General features: G+C 39.4%; 1 protein-coding gene across 1 annotated transcript; it reads left to right on the forward strand.

Moving 5' to 3' along the window:
* The first annotated feature begins 841 nt into the window (after window positions 1-841).
* LOC121487123 (saccharopine dehydrogenase-like oxidoreductase) lies at window positions 842-16,097 on the forward strand. The gene is made up of 3 exons (XM_041748565.1): window positions 842-893; window positions 2,983-3,050; window positions 15,553-16,097. Exons 1-3 carry the CDS (start codon window positions 842-844, stop codon window positions 16,048-16,050), a joined length of 618 nt encoding a protein of 205 aa, XP_041604499.1. The 3' UTR covers window positions 16,051-16,097.
* The last annotated feature ends 8,186 nt before the right edge of the window (window positions 16,098-24,283 follow it).

Below are 24,283 nucleotides of genomic sequence, written 5' to 3' on the forward strand. Positions count from 1 at the left end.
CTCTCTGGGAAATGAACCTCTAAGTGGATCTCTTTGCTCCTGAAATCCCCCATTCTCCTCAACTTTCCGCACAGGGAGTTCTATGCCCTTAAACTAATTTCATGCAAGTTGCCTTTGCTTGTTATCAAAGGCAATCTGGCTTATTTCACTGTCTGGGACAATTATGTCCTTATTACTCCTATCAAAGGTTCCTCCTCATGTAAATGTGACTTTTTTATATTTCTTTTCTAACCCCTTTGGCTTCAAAGTCCAATTAGAGACAGATTTTTAAATATGACCCTTTAACCACTGAAAGCCCATGTGGATGCCCTAGATATTTAGCTTGGACACAGGAATACCTTCACAAGCTAATGGCTGCTTAACCAGCATTCCACTGACTTTTTATAGAAAGTGGAAATTATAGCCCAAGAGCTTAATCCATGGAGTTGACTTCACCTCAGACAACTGCCTCTGTTCTGTATTTTGGACATCTCCGCTTTAAAAGCCCCCACACTTAATATCCATCCTCCTGATACCCACAGCTGATCTCAGTGAGCTGTGACATTGAATTGCCCCTTATGAATGTGAACTCTAGAGTCCTATCTTCTTATTTCTAATTGTTTAGCTCTACATTGCTGAAGCTTGCCTGTAAAACTGAGTTCAAATGCCATGATTGCAGAGCTGCCCTAGAATGCATTACGCCTCTAGAGGATGTAAAATATGGTAACTTAAATGCCACCCTGCAGGGAATATCTCCTAATACACCTCTCTGCAATGCTTAACCACTCACCTCCAAGATTTGTCATTCCTATGTGCCCTCCTAAAGATTTCCCATGATTTCTGTTTCCTCCTAACACTGACCATGGCGGGAAAATCCACACATTCCAGCATCCCTGTGGCTGGCACTCAGGAGTGTACATTCAAGCATACTATTTCCATGAACACCTCAACTTCCTATGTCCTCTTACTTATATCACAACAACCATCAAATTACCCTGTTGACAGACCAAGATCTCTAACTCATATGAATAGGTCCCTGAAGTTTCAACCATGACTCTATCCCTTGAAACTGTTGGGTCTGCTACTAAGTCCCGCTAGTCATGGGTCCCCACCTCAAAATCCTCCCTGTAAACACCATGCTAGACTAAGTTCTAGTGTGGCTTCAGAGGAAAACCTCTTTGCTTAAATATATCACCTGCTTTCATTCTTAACTGTATTCATCTGGTATAGCTACCATTATAGTCAAGCAACCCCACGGGCTTAGAGCTTATGCTTAGGAATGAACTGCACTTGGCCAATTCCCCATGTTGAGGACTTCACTCTCTTATTAACATCCTTATGGTACATTATGGTCTAAATAATGGTACATTCAAGTTCTACTGTGGCCCAAACTCACATGCATAACAATTTATGTATTGTTTGCTTTGCCAGTCCCCTCACATGTTTTTCCTAATGCAACCATATCCCAGAGTGAAGTGGTTACAAAAGAGATTCCCATAGCTTTTTTTCCACTGAGACCTCCCTGTTTCCATCAAGGACACCAAGCAAAATGGGCAATATTTATTCCTATCTTTTTAAAAAAATATTTTAATTAATTAATTAATTAATTAATTGGAGTTCAATTTGATAGCCCTCAGTGTCCATCACCCAGTCACCCCATTCCCATGCCCACCTCCCCTTCCACTACCTCTTGTTCATTTCCCAGAGTTAGGAGTCTCTCATGTTCTGTCACCCTCTCTGATATTTCCCACTCATTTTCCTTCCTTTCCCCTTGAATCCCTTTCACTATTATTTATATTCCCTGTATGAGTGAAACCATATAATGATTGTCCTTCTCCAATTGACCTACTTCATTCAGCATAATAACCTCCAGTTCCATCCATGTTGAAGCAAATGGTGGGTATTCATAATTTCTAATGGCTGAGTAATATTCCATTATCCATAGACCACATCTTCTTTATCCATTAATCTTTCGATGGACACCGAGGCTCCTTCCACAGTTTGGCTATCGTGGACATTGCTGCTATAAACATCCGGGTGCAGGTGTCCCAACATTTCACTGCATCTGTATCTTTGGGGTAAATCCCCCGCAGTGCAATTGCTGGGTTGTAGGGCAGTTCTATTTTTTTAACTCTTTGAGGAACCTCCACACAGTTTTCCAGAGTGGCTGCACCAGTTCACATTCCCACCAACAGTGCAAGAGGGTTCCCCTTTCTCCACATCCTCTCCAACATTTTTGGTTTCCTGCCTTGTTAATTTTCCCCATTCTCACTGGTGTAAGGTGGTATCTCATGGTGGTTTTGATTTGTATTTCCCTGATGGCAAGTGATGTGGAGAATTTTCTCACGTGCTTGTTGTTTCTCACGTGCTTGTGTGTTGTTTCTCACATATGTCTACACAATCGGCCATGGTCTTCTTTGGTGAAATTTCTGTTCATATCTTTTGCCCATTTCATGATTGGATTGTTTGTTTCTTTTCTGTTGAGTTTAATAAGTTCTTTATAGATCTTGGATACTAGCCCTTTATCTGATCTGTCATTTGCAACTATCTTCTCCCATTCTGTAGGTTGCTTCTGGTTTTGTTGACTGTTTCTTTTGTTGTGCAGAAGACAGTTATTTATTCATGAGAGACACACACACACAGAGGCAGAGACACAAGCAGAGGGAGAAGTAGGCTCCAAGCAGGGAGCCCAATGTGGGACTCGATCCCCAGACTCCAGGATCACGTCCTGGGCTGAAGACTACACTAAACCACTGAGCCATTTGGGCATCCCTATTTATTCCTATCTTACTAGGAGTTAAAATAGCTATAGGAAGTGTGAGAATTGGCACCAGACCAGCAGCCTTTGTCAAACAAAATCAAATCATAACTGTCAACCACCTTTCAGTGGACTTTTGATATATGCAAAGGGTGCCAAAAACATTGTCTTTTATATAACTAGTCCAAGAGTCTCTAGCCCAAATGGTAATATGAATAACATAATGGTTCTTGTCTATTTAATAGCCATCAAAGGAGTGGTTTGTGCCATTCAGGATACCTCTTTCTTTGTGGGCATGAATAACTCTGGACAGGTAAAGGCCAAGCTATAAGGATAAAAGTTTTTCATAACATAACCAAAATCTTCCAACAAGTTTCCTTAATCCAGAGGTGCCTGGCCTTGTCCCACCCCACAAAGTAGGGTGCCTGGTGGTGAACTGAATGTAAAACATTCATAATATGTCTAATAGGACTCTTTCAAGTTATCACCTTTGTGAAAATTTGCCTTCAGAATTATAAGTCATTATCCCATTCACCTTTAACATCACCAAAGCCCAAGTGGAAAGAATTAGCTACCTTAATTAGTATCGTTAATGATATTGAGACACCACAGGGTCAATTGCATTGTAAAATTTAAAACTTCATATTTTCCTACCACCTCAACATCCCAACAAACAGGCTATAAGAACCCTGTCCAGGAGGTATGCAGGAAAAGGTCACATAAAGACAAAGGCTAACACTAAAGTTATGCAGCCACAAGCCAAGGAATTCCTTGAGCCACTAAAAGCTGGAAGAGACAGATTTTTTTCCCTACAGCTTTTGGAAACAGTGTGCCTCTACTGACACCTTGATCTAGGACCCAAAACTGTGAAAGAAAAATTTTTTCTTGTGTTAAGTCCCCAAGTTTATGGCAATCTCTTATAGCATCCACAGTATATAGATACAGTTACTAAGAGAGTTGAGCTAATATTTCCACTGTGACTGTAGAGTCGTGCTTTTCTCCTTATAATTGTTAGTTTATGCTGTATGTAATTTGAACTTATAAAGTTTATGTATGTGTGGGGAATCGTATGAGGATAACTGTAGGCAGAACTCATTGAAACTACACTATGCATAAACCTGCCTTGAAGTGACATGCTTTTTCATTAAGATATAAGTTTGGTAAAGTATGACATTATCATATGCTTCTACACATATGTCTAGAAACATTTATATCCTAATGAAAGAAAATGTTAGTTGAAGGATACAAAAAACTAAATTTTATATAAATGTAGAATCATAGATTAACCTTTATGACTTCACTCTCTCTAATAATTCTTTCTGCCTTAGAGATCTATTTTTTCACTTATTATGATTATAACATCTTGCATTTCTTAATTTTTTCATGACCTATGTTTTTCCATTTTTAAAAGGTTTTATTTATTTATTCATGAAAGGCAGAGAGAGAGAGAGAGAGAACCAGGCTCCATGTAAGGAGCCCAACATGGGACTTGATCCCAAGACTCCAGGATCATGCCCTGGGCGGAAGGCAGGTGCCAAACTGCTGAGCCACCAGGGATCCCCTGTTTTTCCATTTTTACTTTTTTCTTTCTATATCCCTGTACTTCAGGTAAATTTCTTTGAAGCATGACATATTCGGATTTCTCCTCTCCATAAACTTTTTCTTTTAATAACAAGAGTGATTTTACTTACAATTAATGCACTATATATATCTATATCCTGGTTTTTATCTTCCATATTACTACTTTTTAAAAATTTGGGCCACCAGCTTATTGTTCTTTTCATTCTTTTTTTTTTTTTTTTGCATTCCAGAATGAGAGGAGAGAAGGAGTAGGAAAAATTATTTCAAGGAATAATGACCAAGTTGTACCATATCTAGGTCATGAGACAAGTCACAAAACATTCCCATGAAATAAATCATAAAGATCTAGATGGCAGAAGAGTAGGGTCCTCAACTCACTGGGTCCCACCAACTTACCTAGATAACTTTCAAACCATCCTGAAAACCTACGAATTTGACGTGAGATTTAAAGAGATAACAACCGGGGATCCCTGGGTGGTGCAGCGGTTTGGCGCCTGCCTTTGGCCCAGGGCGTGATCCTGGAGACCCGGGATCGAATCCCACATCGGGCTCCCAGTGCATGGAGCCTGCTTCTCTCTCTGCCTATGTCTCTGCCTCTCTCTCTCTCTCTCTGTGTGACTATCATAAAAAAAAACCACCATACACACCAATATGATACATTGCTTTAAAAGTAGAACAATGAAAAATTTAATTCAGAAAAAAACAAACAAAAAAAAAATAAAGAGAGAACAACCGGAACGCTACAGAGAGAAAGGTTTTCCCCTCTAACAAGGTAAGAAGGCAGAAAAAAATAAAATAAAGAATCAAGTGAGGGAGGGGCCCTGTGAGGAGCTGGGCTAAGGGGGGTGGCGAGAGCCTCAGGGACAGGAAAGCCCAGCCCCGGAGAAGCGGGGACTTTAAAAATCTGCACCTGTTTCTTCCCAGATGGAAAGGCACTCCGCAGGGAAATCGAGCGGAATCTCAGGAGGGGCAGTGGAGCCTCCAGTCTCCCGGAGTCACTAATAGAGGAGGTCCGCCCGGGGGAAAGTGCACCCAAACTGTGGCCGATCTCAGTAAAGGGCGAGAGTGCGGCCCGCGGGGCCTCTGGGAGAAGCCAGTGGGTCAGGCTGGGACTCCAGGCAGAGGGGTCTGCGACGTACTACCTTCGGAAGCTGGGGCCACGTGAGCGCGATTCCAGCAGCACAGGCCCGGGATCCCAGGCGGCCAAGGGTCACAGCCCAGGATTCTGCACTCCCCCGGGTCAGGCAGAGGAGGGGAGGGCACAGGACAGAGAGGACGCTTCTGCTGCCGGGTGCCCCCAAGCTGTGCAGATCAGGGCCCCCTGCCACCCCGGGAGCATCTAGGCCACTGTGGACTGGGAGCTGTGGTAGTCACTGCGGGGAGCTGACTCCAGGGATGGATACCTGGCCACCTTCAATGTTGTTGTTCCTCCTGGTGTCACCGAGTGCCTGGAGAGGCGGAGCCCCAGGGGACAGAGGCTTCACAGGGTAAACAGCTCCCACTGAGCCTGGCAACCAATGGGGGGGGCAGGGCAACTCCCCCAGCTGTACACTCCTGAGAATCAGCAGAGCAGGCCGCTCCCCCAGAAGACCGGGTGGAAGGACAGGGGAAGAGCAAGTTCTTGACCAAACACCAGGATTTATAGTATATAGAACTAGAGGGTACCCCTCCCCTTTCCCCCCTTTTCTAGTACAATTCATTTTTATATCAGACTAAAAATTTTCAATATTTTTTCTCTTTTCCCACCTTAACTACAATATTTTACCACATCTTCATTTTTAAGTTTCTTTCTTTTTGAATTTCATATTTCTAAAAATACATGTCTTACATATATTTTCCAATTCTAGATTCCCTTCAACATACTTAATTTAATTTTGGGATATATACACGACATGTTTTTGTGTGTGTGTGTATTGTGTTCTTTGTTTTCTCTGTCTCATTTTGTTCTACCATGACGGAAGTTAATACCTTCTAAAACATGCCAGTATGCACCCAGAACTAAGTGTAATACTGAGCTGGTTCATTCTGTGAGATTAAACTTTGTATTCATTCCCATTCTGCCCCCCTCTTTTATCTCCTTTTTGTTTTGGTGGTCAATGGTGGGGCTCTCTACAAGTACTTCTTTGGCTTTTTTCTCTGATTTTTTTCATTTTACCTTCTTCTTTGGGATTCTTGGCCTTTTACCTTTTACTACTTTGTTTAAAAATTAGTTTTTCACTTTAGTGGTCCTTTTGTTTTATTTGATTCTGATATTTCTTTTCATTTCCTGGACTGTGACCTCATTACAATTTTCTAGGGTGAAATTTACTTAGGTTGTGGTTGATATTCTTGACTTAGCCCACTCATACAGCCACTCTACACTGAGCAAAATGACTAGAAGGAAGAATTGACTACAAAAGAATCAGAAGCATTACTCTCTGCCACAGAATTACAGAATTTTGATTACAATTTTATATCAGAAGGCCAATTCGGAAGCACATTCCTAAAGCTACTTGTGACTCTGGAGAAAAGCATAAAGGAATCAAGAGACTTCATGACTGAGAATTTAGGACCCATCAGGCCAAAATTAATCAATTAAATGAGATGCAATCCAAAGGGAGGTCCTAACCACGAGGGTTAATGAGGTAGAAGAAAGAGTGAGTGACATAGAAGACAAGTTGATGGCAAGGAAGGAAGGTGAGGTAAAAGAGAAAAACACTAAAGGGCTATGAGGATAGGTTAAGGGAAATATACGATAGCATCAGATGGAATAATCTATGTATCATTGGGATTTCAGAAAGTGCTGAGAGGGCCGAGGACAAGAAAGCATATGTGAACAAATAATAGCTGAGAACTTCCCTAATTTGGGGAGGGAAACAGGCATTCATATCCAGGAGACACAGAGGTCCCCACCCCAATCCATAAAAACCATTCAACACCCTGACATTTAATAGTGAAACTTGCAAATTCCGAAGACAAAGAGAAAATCCTTAAAGCAGCAAGAGGAAAGAGATCCCTAACTTATATGGGGAGAAATATTAGATTAACAGAAGACCTCTCCACAGAGACCTGGCAAGGCCAGAAAAGGCTGGCAGGATACATTCAGGGACTAAATGAGAAGAACATTCATACTTAGAGGGTCTATCCAACAAGAAGACCTAACAATCATGAATATTTGTGCCCCTAATGTAGGAACTGCCAAGTATATCAATCAATTAATAACCAAAGTTAAGACATACTTAGAAACTCACACCCTAATAGCAGGAGACTTCAACACAGCACTTTCTGCAAATGACAGATCTTCTAAGTGCAACATCACCAAAGAAAAAAGGGCTTTAAGAGATATGATGGACCAGATGGATTTCACAGATATATACAGAACTTTGCATCTGAATGCAACTGAATACACATTCTTCTCAAGTGTACATGGAACTTTCTCCAGAATAGACCACATTCTGGGTCAAAAATCAGGTCTCAACAGATACCAAAACATTGGGATTGTCCCCTGAATATTTTCAGACCACAATGCTTTAAACTAGAACTCAATCACAAGAAGAAATTTGGAAGAAATTCAAACACGTGGAGGTTAAAGAGCATCCTGCTAAAAGATGAAGAGTCAACCAGGAAATTAGAAAATAATTAATAGATTCATGGAAACTAATGAGAATGAAGATACAACCATTCAAAATCTTTGGGATACAGCAAAAGCAGCTCTGAGAGGGAAACACATCACACCACAAGAATCCCTCAGAATGTTGGAGAAAACTGAAATGCACAAGCTCTCCTTGCACCTAAAGGTACTGGAGAAAGAACAGCAAATAAAACCTACACCAAGAAAAAGAAGAGAGATAATACAGATTTGAGCAGAACTCAATGAAATAGAGACCAGAAGAACTGTAGAACAGGTGAAAAAATCAGAAGTTTGTTCTTTGAAAGAATTAATAAGCTAGTTAAACCATTAGCCAGCCTTATTAAAAAGAAAAAAAAGGCTCCAATTAATAATATCAGAATGAAAGAGGAGAGATCACAACCAATACCAAGGAAATACAAATGATTTTAAAAACGTATTAGGAGCAGCTATACACCATTAAATTAAGCAATCTAGAAGAAATGGATGCATTTCTGGAAAACCACAAACTACCAAAACTGGAACAGGAAGAAACAGAAAACCTGAACAGGCCAATAAACAGGGAGGAAACTGAAGCAGTCATCCAAAACCTCCCAAGACACAAAAGTCCAGGGCCAGATGGCCTCCCAGGGGAACTCTACCAAAGGTTTAAAGAAGAAGAAAATACCTATTATCCTAAAGCTATTCCGAAAGATAGAAAGAGATGGAGTACTTCCAAACTCGTTCTATGAGGCCAGCATCACCTTAATTCCAAAACCAGACAAAGACCCCGCCAAAAAGGAGAATTATAGACCAATCTCCCTGATGAACACAGATGCAAAAATTCTCAACAAGATACTAGCCAATAGGATCCAACAATACATTAAGAGGATTATTCACCATGACCAAGTGGGATTTATCCCCGGGATGCAAGGCTGGTTCAACACTCGTAAAACAATCAACGTGATAGATCACATGAACAAGAGAAAAAACAAGAAACATGTGATCCTCTCAGTAGATGCAGAGAAAGCATTTGACAAAACACAGCATCGATTCCTGATCAAAACTCTTCAGAGAGTAGGGACAGAGGGAACATTCCTCAGCATCTTAAAAGCCATCTACGAAAAGCCCACAGCAAATATCATTCTCAATAGGGAAACACTGGGATCCTTTCCCCTAAGATCAGGAACACGACAGGGATGTCCACTCACACCACTGCTATTCAACATGGTACTAGAAGTCCTAGCCTCAGCAATCAGGCAGCAAAAAGAAGTAAAAGGCATTCAAATTGACAAAGAAGAAGTCAAACTCTCCCTCTTCACAGATGACTGATACTGTACATAGAAAACCCTGAAGACTCCACCCCAAGATTGCTAGAACTCATACAGCAATTGGGTAATGTGGCAGGATACCAAATCGATGCCCAGGAATCAGTGGCACTAACAATGAAACTGAAGAAAGAGACATTAAGGAGTCAACCCCATTTACATTTGCACCCAAAAGCATGAGATACCTAGGAATAAACCAAACCAAAGAGCGAAAGGATCTATACCCTAAAAACTACAGAACACTTCTGAAAGCAACTGAGGAAGACACAAAGAGATGGAAAAATATTCCATGCTCATGGATTGGCAGAATTAATATTGTGAAAACGTCAATGCTAACCAGGGCAATTTACACATTTAACGCAATCCCTATCAAAATACCATGGACTTTCTTCAGGGAGTTGGAACAAATTATCTTAATATTTGTGTGGAATCGGAAAAGACCCCGAGTAGCCAGGGGAATATTGAAAAAGAAAACCAGAGCCAGGGGCGTCACAATGCCGAATTTCAGGTTGTACTACAAAGCTGTGATCATCAAGACAGTGTGGTACTGACACAAAAACAGACACATAGATCCATGGAACAGAATAGAGAATACAGAAATTGGCCCTCAACTCTATGGTCAACTAATATTCGACAAAGCAGGAAAGACTATCCGCTGAAAAAGAGACACTCTCTTCAAGAAATGGTGCTGGGAAAATTGGACATCCACATGCAGAAGAATGAAACTAGACCATTCTCTTACACCATACACAAAGATAAACTCAAAATGGATGAAAGATCTAAATGTGAGACAAGAGTCCATCAAAATCCTACAGGAGAACATGGGCAACACCCTTTTTGAACTTGGCCACAGCAACTTCTTGCAAGATACATCTACGAAGCTCTGGGAAATGAACAAGGAGTGGTGGAAAGGGAGGTGGGCAGGGGTGGGGGTGGGGGTGACTGGGTGACGGGCACTGAAGGGGGCACTTGATGGGATGAGCACGGGGTGTTATGCTATAATTGGCAAATTGAACTCCAATTTAAAAAAATACATGTAAAAAATAAAAATTAAAAAAAATGAATTATTGGGACTTCATCAAGATAAAAAGCTTCTGCACAGCAAAAGAAACAGTCAACAAAACTAAAATACAACCTACAGAATGGGAGACGATATTTGCAAATGACATCTCAGATAAAGGGCTAGTATCCATTCCTGATCAAAACTCTTCAGAGTGTAGGGACAGAGAGAACATTCCTCAGCATCTTAAAAGCCATCTACGAAAAGCCCACAGCAAATATCATTCTCAATGGGGAAACACTGGGAGCCTTTCCCCTAAGTTCAGGAACACGACAGGGATGTCCATTCTCACCACTGCTATTCAACATAGTACTAGAAGTCCTAGCCTCAGCAATTAAGCAACAAAAAGAAATTTGTTTATTTTGGGGTTTTCATCTATAAAGAACTTATTAAACTCAGCACCCAGGAAACAAACAATCCAATCATGAAATGGGCAGAAGACGTGAACAGAAATTTCACCAAAGAAGACATAGACTCCTAACTCTGGGAAACGAACTAGGGGTGGTGGAAGGGGAGGTGGGCCGAGGGTGGGGGTGACTGGGTGACGGACACTGAGGTGGACACTGGACAGGATGAGCACTGCGTGTTATTCTATATGTTGGCAAATTGAACACCAATAAAAAATAAATGTAAATAAAAAAAAAAGAGGACATAGACGTGACCAACAAGCAGATGAGAACATGCTTCGCATCACTTGCCATCAGGGAAATACAAATCAAAACCACAATGAGATACCACCTCACATCAGTGAGAATGGGGAAAATTAACAATATGAGAAACAGCAAATGTTGGAGAGGATGTGGAGAAAGGGGAAACTTCTTACACTGTTGGTGGAAATGTGAACTGGTACAGTCACTCTGTAAAACTGTGGAGGTTCCTCAAAGAGTTAAAAATAGAGCTACCCTATGACCCAACAATTGCTCTTCTGGGGATCTATCCTAAAGATACAGATGCATTGAATTGGCTGGACACCTGCACCCCGATGTTTATAGCAGCAATGTCCACAATAGCCAAACTGTGGAAAGAGCCTTGGTGTCCATCAAAAGATGAATGGAAAGAGAAGATGGTCTATGTATAAAATGGAATTTTACTCAGCCATTAGAAATGATGAATACCCACCATTTGCTTCAACATGGATGGAAATGGAGGGTATTCTGCTGAGTGAAGTAAGTCAATTGGAGAAGGACAATCATTATATGGTTTCACTCATACGGAGAGTATAAAAAACAGAGAAATGGATTATACGGGAAAGGAGAGAAAAGAGTGGGAAATACCAGAGAGGGTACAGAACATGAGAGACTCCTAACTCCGTGAAACGAACGAGAGGTAATGGAAAGGGAGGTGGGTCAGGGGATGGGGTGACTGGGGTGACTGGCACTGAGGGGGGCACTTGATGGGATGAGCACTGGGTGATATATTTTGGCAAATTGAACTCCAATAAAAATATACAAAAATAAAAGAAAAAATAAATAAATCATAAAGATCTTATACCATTCTAAAGGTTGCCTGTTAGTTTTATTGATAGTTTCCTTGCTGTACAGAAGCTTCTTATTTTGATGAAACCCAAACGTTTATTTTCCCTTTTGTTTCCCTTGCCTCAAAAGACATGTCTAGTAAAAAGTTGACATAGCCAAGGTCAAGGAGGTTGTCGCCTGTGTTTTACTCTAGAATTTTAATTATTTCCTGTCTCACAGTTAGGTCTTTCTTCCATTTTGAATTCATTTTTGAGTATAGTGTAAGAAAGTTGTCCAGTTTCATGCTTATGCACGTTGCTACCCAGTTTCCCCAACACTATTTCTTGAAAAAAAAAAAAAAAACCCTGCCTTTTTTCCATTGGATATTCTTCCCTGCTTTGTTAAAGACTAGTTGACCATATAGCTTTGGGTCTATTTTTGGGTTTTCTGTTGTGTTCCATTGATCTATGTGTCTTTGTTTTTTCGTGCCAGTACCATACTGTCCTGACCACTACAGCTTTGTAATATAGCTTGAAGTAGAGAATTTTCATGCCTCCAGAATTGCTTTTAAGATCACTTATCTGTTTGGGGCCTTTTGTGGTTCTATACAAATTGTAGAATCATTTATTCTGGCTCTGTGAAATATGATATTGGTATTTTGATAGGGATTGTATTAAATGTGTAGATTGCTTTGGGTAGTATAAACATTTTAACAATGTTTGTTCTTCCAATCCATGAGCATAGAATGTTTTTCTATTTCTTTGTGTCATCTTCAGTTTCTTTCATCCATTATTTGTAGTTTTTAGAGTACAGATCTTTTACCTCTCTGCTGAGGTTAATTCCTAGATATCATATTGTCTTTGGTACAAATGTAAACGGGGTGATTCCTTGATTTATCTTGCTACTGCTCCATTATCAGAGTATAAAGATTCAACAGATTTCTGTACATTGATTTTGTATCCTGTGGCCTTACTGAATTTGTGTATTACTTCTAGAAATTTTTTTGGTGGTCTCTTTTGGGTTTTATAGAGAGAGTACCATTTTGGAAAGGCGGAAGATATTTGCAAATGACATATCTGCTAAAGGGTTAGTATCCAAGATATACGAAGAACTTCTAAAACTCAGTGTCTAAACCCCCAAATAATCCAGTTTAAAAATGGGCAGACGACATTTTTTCCAAAGAATACATGCAGATGGCCAACAGAGACATGAAAGGATGCTGAACACCACTCATCATCAGGAAATACAAACCAAAACTACAATGAGATATCACTTCAAACCTGTCAGAATAGCTAAAATCAGCACAAGATATCACCTCACACCTGTTAGAATGGCTAAAATCAACAAAAGAAACAAGAAACCAAAACTACAATGAGATATCACCACATATCTATCAAAATAGCTAAAATCAACACAAGAAATTGGCAAGGATGTGGACACAGGGAAACCTCTTGCACTATTGGTGGGAATGAGACTGGTACAACCACTCTCTGTAGCACAGTATGGAGATTCCTCAAAAAGTTGAAAATAGAACTACCCTCTGATCCAGCAATTACACTACTAGGTATATACCCAAAGGATACAAAAATACTTATTCAAGGAGACAAATGCACCCCCAATGTTTATAGCAGGATTATCAATAGTAGCCAAATTATGGAAAGAGTCCATTTGTCCATCAACTGATGAATGGATAAAGAAGATGTGGTACATATGTACAATTGAATACTACTCAGCCATCAAAAAATGAAGTCTTGCCATTTGCAATGTTATAGATGGAACTAGAGGGTATTACTAAGCAAAATAAGTCAATCAGAAAAAGACAATTGCTATATAATTTAATTCATGTGTGGAATTTAAGAAACAAAACGGGATCATAGAGGAAGAGAGGAAAAATAAAACAAAAGGAAATCAGAGAGGGAGACAAGCAAAAAGAGACTCGTAATCATAAGAAACAAACTGAGGGTTGCTGGAGGCAAGGGGCATGGGGGTGGATGGAGTAACTGAGTTATGGACATTAAGAAAGGCACCTGATGTAATGAGCACTGGGTATTAAATAAGACTGATGGATCACTGACTTCTACCTCTGAAACTAATATATATTATATATTAATTAATTGAATTTAAATTTAAAAAATTAAAAAACATAGAGCTACCCTATGATCCAGCAATAATGAATTCCTTACTGCAAAGGTAAAAGAAAAAATCCTAGTTGACGCCAAAATGAAAAATGCTATAACCAAGATACAAAACTGACTGGATGCAATGGCCATGAGGCTAGACAAAGTAGAGAAACAAATCAGTAATATAAGATAGAATTATGGAAATAATGAACCTGAAAAGGAGAGGGAAATAAAAATATTGGATTACAAATTTACAGACTTAGGAGGGAACTCGCAACTTCTTAAGGCATAATATCATTGTCCCAGAAGAAGAATAAGAAAGGGAAAAGGATGCAGAAGATTTATTTGAACAAATTATAGCTGAACACTTCCCTAATCTGGGGAAGGAAACAGACATCCAGATCCAAGAGGCACAAAGAACTTCCATCAAATTCAACAAAGCTGGCAAACACCAAGATGAGTCATAATCAAATTCACAAAATACACAGACAAAGAAAGAATTCTGATCACAGGAAAGGAAGAAAATCTCTTAAACTACAGGGGAAGACAAGTCAGCTTTGCAACAGATGTGTCCACAAAACCTTGGCAGGACAGAAGGGAATACTTTATCCACTAATGTTGTCATTCTGAATAGAAGGAGAGATAAAGAGTGTCCCAGACAAACAAAAACTAAAGGAGTTCATGACTACTAAACCAGCCCTGCAAGAAATGTTAAAGGGGACTGCCTGGGTGAGAAAAAGACCAAAAGCAACAAAGAGAGAATATCACCGGAAACACCAACTTCACAGGTAATACAAAGGCATTAAATTCATATCTATCAATAATATTTCTGAATCAAATATTTTTGATTAAATGCTCTAACCAAAAGACATAGGGTACCAGAGTGTATAAAAAAAAAATCCAAGGTACATCTATATGTCACCTAGAAGAGATTCAGTTTAGACCTAAAGATATCTACAGATTGAAGTGAGGGCATGGAGAACCATCTGTCATGCTAATGGATGTCAAAAGAAAGTCAGAGTAGCCATACTTGCATCAGACAAGCTAGATTTAGATTTTAAAAAATATTTTATTTATTCATTCATGAGAGACACAAGGATAGAGAGGCAGAGACATAGGCAGAGGGAGAAGCAGGCTCCATGCAGGGATCCCGATGTGGGGCTTGATCCCAGGACTCCAGGATCACACCCTGAGCCAAAGGCAGGTGCTTAATCACTGAGCCACCCAGGTGTTTTTTTTTTTTTTCCTGAGAAACAAGTGTCTGTCTTTAATGCATCGTGCTTTGGGGTCACCCTGTTTTAACAGCATTATCACATCTCACATGCAAAAACACGATTCTAAAAGAGCAGGTGAGCACAACGAACAGACAGGACTTTTACACTAATCTTTGCGCTCTTACTTTTATTTTTGAAAAGATTCCCAAAAAGAGGTAAAGGATGTGTGTGAGGCAGGATCAGCAAAAGCCTCTGCTGTTGTTGATGGCTACCTGAAGGGCTTCTTCCACTCTTTCCATCGTAGAATATTTAGGAAGGTAGAGGACACTAATACAGGTCTGTGCTCTTATGGGATCTTTTTCATTCACATTTTCAGGACAGCAGAATGTTATTTTCATGTTCTTTAAGCCTTTAACTTGAATTCTGTCAGTTCCTGTAAGAAACACAAGGAACTTTTTCCTTTCCTCCAAAGCCAATTTGTGTAAAGCCTTCCAAAACATCAGCAAATTACGTGACTGTGGGAGGCATTACCTCCATTATTAAGCTGATGTTTGCAGGACTCTTCTTTTTATTCTTTGTGAAGTGTGGCATTGGCAGACAGCTTCTCATAAAATTTCCATGGCTCTTCTCTTTTGGTTATTTTTCAAAACAAGGTCCAACACAAAAACAGATGGATGCCGCCTCATTTACAATGACATTCTTTGGTCAAGGATACAGTCAAGGCTTTGGTCCAGAGAAGAACAAACCAAATATGAGCATTTGTACTCAGGTGAAAGGACCAGAGGCTGGCTACGTGGCTACCCCCATAGCCATGGTCCAGGCAGCCATGACACTTCTAAACGATACCTCTGATCTTCCTAACACGGGCGGGGTCTTCACACCTGGAGCAGCCTTCTGCAGAACAAAGTTGATTGACAGACTCAACCAACGTGGCATTGAATTTAGTGTCATTAGCAGCTCTGAAGTCTAAACATTTGAAGAATTAACTGAAGGCATAGAATGCATGAATTAACGTTTTTTTTTGTTGTTGTTGTTTTCCTTGAAGTGATAGACTCCATTCTTTTCTAAGAAAAGTTTGCCAAAAGTCCAAGTCTCAATAACAAATAATTTGTCAGTCAGTCAAGTAAAATGGTGATCCATGAATGAAAGCAGTTATTTTATTTTGTAACTCCAATAATCATAAAAGTGCTTTTCTTCAAGAGAACATTATTATTTTGGTATGCATCAGAAGTATTTAATGTTTTCAGTTTATCACCACTATTTTTAAGAGATTTGTACTCAAGATTCAAGATATAATGAAGTTACTAAATTTTACTGAATTAACGGCTTTTTTTAAATGTAAAATTTTAAATTCTTCTATATCCTGACTGTATGTAAAAAAGATTGTCAAATCTAAAATATATACACATTAAAAGCAGGAAATTGGGCTCACTTGTCCTAAATTTCCAAAAAAAAATGAGCAAGGTTCTCTGTGTGGCACCCTCTTCAGTACCACATGACTGGAGTTAGGGGTTGTTGTTCCCCAAAGGCACTGGGGGTGCTGGCCTGGCAAAAGCCATAGATGCTCGGCGCCGTCCACCCTGTGACTGTCACATGTGCGTGCACAGGCACCTGCTTCTAGGGCCAGTCTAGGGCCAGTCTTTTTTTTTTTTTTTTTTTTTTTTTTAGCCAGAGAGGATTTTTTTTTATTATGTGAGGAATGCAAGAAATTTATTCTGCCATGGGACACAGCCTTCAGCTTTTCAAAGGACCTGTGCGGAGCCCTTTCTCCCACTTCAAAAGTGAGATGGGGGGGGGGGGTTGTCGGACTTGCCTTGGTCTCTCAGAGGCTAGGGCTGGAATGGGAGCCCCTAAAATTCCATTTGCCCCAACCCCTAGGCTGAGTTAGGGCACCAGCTATACTACCTCCCTAACAAGGGGGCTAGGGTGGTGGATTGGGGTACCAGGTGGGAAGGACACATTCCAAGAGGATTAAAACCCCTAAAGCACTCTTGTCAGAATTGATAGCGGACAGTAAGAGAGGTGCAGGCCCAGGCCCCCCTGTTCCTTTATGCTCACAGGGACTGGGCTGACTTCCATCTTTGAGCCATCTTTTTTTTTTTAAGTAAGAAAATACCAAGGCTTTATTATTATTCTTTTTTTATAAAGACAGCCCTGTTGTTGGCTACGTGGAAAGGACGTACACAGTTCCTGTGAGTAAACAAGACATCCCTGCTTCAGACTGCATACCATAATGCCAAAGAACAGATGCCAAGGGGGAAGGGGTAATGCTCTCATCTTCATAGCAATAAAATGCAATATAAAACAAAAATTAAACAGACTTAATTAATGCTAGACATTCCCACAAGGTAAAGACCAGATGAGTTTCCATCAGTCAGTAGTAGTTGGATATCATAAAGATTCTATTAGACTGAGACACCGTCACTCCTCTCTCCAACTCTCCCCATCTGAGGTATTACAGTCTGGAACCAACCAAGCTGGTAGTCAGGAGCTTTTGCTTCAGAGTCCCCTTGAGATGAGAAGGGGAGAATGTCTTGGAAGACCAGATAACCGGACTTTGGTGAGGCACCTATGTGCAGCAGTGTCGCATATGGAAGTTGACAACATACTCAGCATTAGTCCTCTGCACTGAAATAGCGAAAGGCTCAAAAGGGTGAAAGGTGAAGGCAACAAAGCGTTTTTGTTTGTTTGTTTGTTTGTTTTTTCCTAATACCATTCCTGGCACATACAACATACCAGACAAGGATTCACTGCCTGAGTCTGGGGAAGGGCATACTCTTGGCCTGCACTCCCAAAGAGAATGGGGCTTTCTATTTGGTGGGAAGGGAAAGGAGGACTCGCCCCAACCTGTCACAAATAGAGGGACTCCCCCTTGGTGTGCACACAACCTGGTGGCTCACACAACAGTCTTCAGGACTTACTGCAAGATATGGAAGGGGGAGTAACTTTACTACAATTAGTATGTATGGTGCAGAATTTCATGCAAATGAGGTGTGCCAGCAGTGTGGTAATTTAATCGTATTTAAACAACAACAACAAAAAAGAATGCACAAACTTGCTGCTGCTTAGATCACTGCAGCTTCTAGGACCCAGTTTCTTTTACTGATTAAAAAAAAAAAAAAAGTTGTGCCTGAAATGAATCTTGTTTTTTTTATAAGTAGCCACCTGGTTCCTGTGTCCTGTGAAATACAGGCACTTGACCCTTGGCGTAGCCTCTGTTCGACTTTATATCACGGGAACGGATTGGTCTGATTTCTTGGCCCTCATCTTGAATTGGCCACATCCAGGGCCCCTGGCCAGTGGACTGAAGGCTTTGTCTAAAATGACAAGGGCAGCTCAGGGGATGTGCAGGAGGGCGCTTTTATCTTCCCCGTTGTCATTTGAAGTTTTGATCTTCTCTGGGTAAAGAGGCCGTTTATCTTTGTAAACACAAAACATTTTAAAAAAAAGAAGATGTGGTTTATATATACAATGGGATATTACTCAGCCATTAGAAATGACAAATACCCACCATTTGCTTCAATGTGGATGGAAATGGAGGGTATTATGCTGAGTGAAGTATGTCAATCAGAGAAGGACAAACATTATTTGGTCTCATTCATTTGGGGAATATAAATAATAGTGAAAGGGAATAGAAGGGAAGGGAGAAGAAACGGGTAGGAAATATCAGAAAGGGAGACAGAACATGAAGACTCCTAACTCTAGGAAATGAACAAGGGGTGGTGGAATGGGAGGAGGGCAGGGGTGGGGGTGAATGGGTGACCAGCACTGAGGGGGACACTTTACGGGATGAGCACTGGGTGTTATTCCTTATGTTGGCAAATTGAACACCAAAAAAAAATAAATTTATTATTAAAAAAATAAAATAGTGAAAAAATAAAAATAACATGAGGGGGTGCCTGTGTTACTCAGTGGTTAAGCTTCTTCCTTTGGCTCAGGGAGTGATCCCAGGCCCTTGGGATCGAGCCTGCATCCAGCTCCCTGCAGGAAGCCTACTTCTCCCTCTGTCTGTGTCTCTCATAAATAAATAAATAAAATATTTTAAAAATAAAAATAATATGAGTTTAAGGGTAAGAGGGGGGAATTGTAAGCAAAATCAGCAATTATTTTTAAATGAACATATGTATTTTTACTAACTTGTGGTTAAATATAGATTATTACAACCAAGTCAACATGATAAGCTTGAATCTATATAAAGAGCTAACTCAGGCATTGTCTTGTTTATCTGTAGCCTGGATAAGACAACTTTTTCCTGTTTTGTCAGTTCCTACTGTCTTAGTTTAGAATGAATTAGACCTAAAGAATAAACTTGTCTTTGTATACCCGCAGAATTATGTTGTTGCTGTTGAAACTTGGCCTTTCATTTCACTAGCCTTAGAAGAGTCCAGATGCTTGGCAGATGTTCAAGAAGTAATTGAATTTGTTCATTTAAAATCCTCATTAGCCTTTCTAGGAAGGTTCTTTGAATAAATAATGGAATTTTAAAGCAAAAGTTGTCTGTTTGTTTTAAAGCTAGGAAACAATTTGAAAATTTTATGGAAAAGCTAAAGTTTCCATCATGAGAAATGTCAGCAAAATAACAGTTACATGCATTTATAGTCAATGGTACATTTTAGGAGACCAGTGGTATCTGATAAATGTTAGAGCAGGTGGGGAAGGAAATTGTAAGGAATTATAATAAATATGTCTTTATGTTATTTTTCTTCTGGGTCATGGTAAAACAATAAATTATCACCTCTAGGTGAGAAGAAGAAGAAGAAGACAACGACAACCACCTCTTCTTCTCAAATTTTTCCCAAAAATTGAAATAGGAGGGAAATTTCCTAACTCATTTTATAAGGCCAGCATTACATTGATACCAAAACCAAATAGAGACCCCACTAGAAAGAAAGACAGAACAATATCTTTGACCAACATGAATGCAAAAATTCTCAATAAACAACTAGCAAATTGAATACAATAGTAAATTAAAAGAATTATTCACCATGATCAGTGGAATTTATTCCTGGGCTGCACGAGTCATTCAATATTCACAAATTAACCAATATGATTCACTACATTAATAAAAGAAAGGATAAGAACCATATGATCCTCTCAATGGATGCAGAAAGAGCATTTGACAAAATTCAGCATCCTTTCTAGATAAAAACTCTCAAGAAAGTAGGGATAAAAGGAAAATACATCAACATAATACAGGCCATATACAAAAGACCCACAGCTAATATCATCCTCAATGGAGAAAACCTGAGAGCTTTCCCTGTGGTCAGGAATGTGACTGGAATGTCCACCCTTATCACTGTTGTTTAACACAATACTGGAAGTCCTAGAGTCAGCAATCAGACAACAAAAATAAGTAAAAGACACCCAAATTGGGAAAGAAGAAGTCAAACTTTCACTCTTCACAGATGACATGAGACTTTATGTTAGAAAACCTAAAAGTTGTCATAAGAAAGATTGCTAGAACTGATACACGAATTCAGCAAAGTCATAGGATATAAAATCAATGTACAGAAATCCGTTGCTTCTCTGTACACTAATAATGAATCAGCAGAAAGAGAAATCAAGGAATCAATCTCATGTACAATTGCACTAAAAAATGTAAGATACTTAAGAATATAAAACTAACCAAAAGGCTAAAAGATCTGTACGCTGAAAACTATATAGAATAGTTATGAAAGAAATTGAAGAGGACACAAAGAAAAAGGATTCCATGCTCATGGATTGGAAGAACAAATACTGTTAAAATGACTATACTATCCAAAGCAATCTACATATTTAATACAATCCCTATCAAAATACAAACAGCATTTTTCATAGAGCTAGAACAAACAATCCTATAATTTATATGGAACCAGAAGACCCTGAATAGCTAATGCAATCCTGAAAGAGAAAAGCAAAGCTGGAGGCATCACAATTCTCTACTTCAAGCTATATTACAAAATTGTAGTGGTCAAGACAGTATGGTAGTGGCACCAAAAAAAGAGACACATAGATCAATGGAACAGAACAGAAAACCCCAAAATGGACCCAAAGCTATATGGTCAACAAAACAAGGAAAAATATCCAATGGAAAAAAGACAGTTTCTTCAAGAAATAATGCTGGGAAAACTGGGTACCAACATGCATAAACATGAACCTGGACCACTGTCTTACACCATACTCAAAAATAAATTCAAAATGGAAGAAAGACGTAAATGTGAGACAGGAAACCATTAAAATCCTGGAGGAGGGGACGCCTGGGTGACTCAGTGGTTGAGTGTCTGCCTTTGGCTCTGGGCATAATGCCCGGTACTGAGGAATGAGTCCTGCATCAGGCTCCCGGCTTCTCCCTCTGCCTATGTCTCTGCCTCTCTCTGTGTGTCTTTCATGAATAAGCACATAAAATCTTTCTTTTTCTAATCCCCAGAGGAGAACAGAGGCAACAACTTCTTTGACCTTGTTTTTACAACTTTTTACTTGACATGCCTCCTGAGGCAAGAGAAACAAAAGCAAAAATGAACTTGCGACTTCATCAAGATAAAACACTTCTCTGCGCAGCAAGGGAAACGCTCAACAAAACTAAAAGGCTACTTTCAGAATGGGAGAAGATATTTGTAAATGACATATATGATATAGGATTAGTATCCAAAATCTATAAAGAACTTATCAAACTCAGCACACCAAAAATAAATAATCCAGTTAAGAAATGGGAAAAATACATAAACAGACGTTTTCCCAAAGAAGACACACAGATGACTAACAGATGCATTAAAAGATGTCCTACATCACTTATCATTAGGGAAATATAACTCAAAACCATGATGAGATACCACATCAGCCCTGTCAGAATGGCTAGAAGGAAAAACACAGGAAATAACAGGTGTTGGCAAGGACATGAAGAAAGAACTCTCTTTCACTATTGGGAATGCAATCTGATGCAGCCACTCTGGAAAACAGTATGGAGGTTCCTCAAAAAGTTAAAATTAGAACTACTCTAAGACCCAGCAATTGCACTACTAGGTACTTACTCAAAGGATACAAAAATAGAGATTTGAAGGGGAACGTGCACGCTGATGTTTATAGCAGCATTGACAACAATAACCAAATTATGGAAAGAGCAAAAATGTCCATCAACTGATAAATGGATATAAAATATGTAGTATATATGAAAAATGGAATATTACTCAGCCCTCCAAAAGAATGAAATCTTGTAATTTCCAATGTCATAGGTGGAGCTAGAATGTATTATGCTAAGTGAAATAAGTCAGAGAAAGATACATACCATATGATGTCACTCATATGTGAATTTTTTTAATTTTTATTTATTTATGTATTATAGTCACAGAGAGAGAGAGAGAGAGAGGCAGAGACACAGGCAGAGGGAGAAGCAGGCTCCATGCAGGGAGCCTGACGTGGGACTCAATCCCAGGTCTCCAGGATCAGGCCCTGGGCTGAAGGTGGCGCTAAACTGCAGAGCCACCCAGGCTGCCCTCATATGTGGAATTTAAGATATAAAACAGATGAACATAGGGAAGGGGGTAAAAAAGAGAGGGAGGCAAGCCATAAGAGACTCTTCAGTATAGAGAAAAAACTGATGGTTGTTGGAGGGAGGTGGTTGTGGTTTGGAGTTAATGGGTGATGAGTATTAAGGAGGGCACTTATTATGATGAGCTCTGGATGTTATATGTTAAGTAATGGACCATTTAATTCTATACTTGAAACCACTTTAACATATCTTTTAACTAGAATTTAAATAAAAACTTGAAAAAAGAAAAATAATATCTAGTTTGTCTCATATAATTGTTGCTACTCTGGCTTTCTTCTGATGTTCATTGTCATGATAAATGTTTCTCCAACCCCTCACTTTCACTCTGCAGGTGTCTTTAGGTCTAAAATTAGTCTCTTGGAGGCAGCATATAAATCGACCTTGCTTTTTTCCATTCTGACACCCTCTGTCTTTGGTTGGTGCATTTAGTGCATTTACATTCAGAGGAATTATTTATAGATATGTATTTGGTGCCATTTTATTACTTGTTTTGTCATTGTTTCTGGGATTTTCACTGTTCCTTTACTGTCTTTGTCATTTTTGGTCTTTCCTTTCCACTCAAGGAGTTCCCTTTAATATTTTTTGCAAGGCTGGTTTAGTGGTCACCACCTCCTTTAGTTTTTGTCTGGGAAATTCTTTATCTTGCCTTCTGTTCTGAGTTATAGAGTTGCTGGATAGAGTATTCTTGACTGCATATTTTTTCCTATTCAGTACTTAGAATATATCATGCCACTCATTTCTGGTTTGCTAGGCTTCTGTTGAGAAATCTCCAGGCAGCCTTATGGGTTTTCCTTTGTAAGTTAAGGGCTTTTTTTCTCTTATTGCTTTTAAGATTTTTTTTTCTTTATCAGTATATTTTTCAAATTTAATTACAATATGTCTTGGTGTTACCCTCAGTTTGATGATTTTAAAGAGAGTTCTCTGTATCTCCTGGATCTGGATATCTGTTTCCTTCCCTATATTAGGGAATTTTTTACCTATTATTTCCTCAAATAAATTTCATGCCCCCTTTACTCCTCTTCCCCCTCCCCCTCCCAGCCCCCTCCCCGTCTCCTCTCCCTCTCCCTCCCCCTCCCCGTCCTTCTCCTCCTCCTCCTCCTCCTCCTCCTCCTCTCCTCCTCCTCCTCCTCCTTCTCCCCCTCCCCCTCCTCCTCCTCCTTCTTCTTCTTCTTCTTCTTCTTCTTCTTCTTCTTCTTCTTCTTCTTCTTCTTCTTCTTCTTCTTTCTTCTTCCTCTTCTTCTTCGATTCCTATAATATGAATGTTATTACCTTTGATGGAGTTCCCTACATCTATTCTCACATTCTATAATTTATCCTTCTTTTTGCTCAGCTTCATTATTTTCCATTATTTTATCTTCTGTATCACTTATTCATGCTTCTGCTTCTTCCATCCTTGTGTTCATTACATCATCTGTTGTGAATCTTAACTATTGCAATTTTCATTTCTAATTTAGTGGGGTTTTTTTATTTTTTATTTTTATTTATTTTTTATTTATTTTTAATTTTTATTATTATTTTTTTTAGTGGGTTTTTTTTTAAAAAAAAATTTATCTCCTTGATAGGTGCCTCTCAGAAGTATTCCATTCTATTCTCAAGCCCAGTGAGTATCCTATGATTGTTGCTTTAAAATCTCCATCAGTCATGTTACTTATATCTATTTCGCTTAGATATTTGGCCA

This window comes from Vulpes lagopus, chromosome 3 (assembly GCF_018345385.1).
Source record: "Vulpes lagopus strain Blue_001 chromosome 3, ASM1834538v1, whole genome shotgun sequence".
Classification (NCBI taxonomy): domain Eukaryota; kingdom Metazoa; phylum Chordata; class Mammalia; order Carnivora; family Canidae; genus Vulpes; species Vulpes lagopus.

What these genes read in the sequence shown, in the direction of transcription:
- LOC121487123 (XM_041748565.1), top strand. Translation starts at nt 842, where the DNA reads ATGGCGGGAAAATCCACACATTCCAGCATCCCTGTGGCTGGCACTCAG. An exon ending in TGTGGCTGGCACTCAGGAGT is followed by an intron (nt 894 to 2,982) that starts GTACATTCAAGC and finishes TCTATTTAATAG; the next exon opens with CCATCAAAGGAGTGGTTTGT. An exon ending in GCATGAATAACTCTGGACAG is followed by an intron (nt 3,051 to 15,552) that starts GTAAAGGCCAAG and finishes TTTCCTCCAAAG; the next exon opens with CCAATTTGTGTAAAGCCTTC.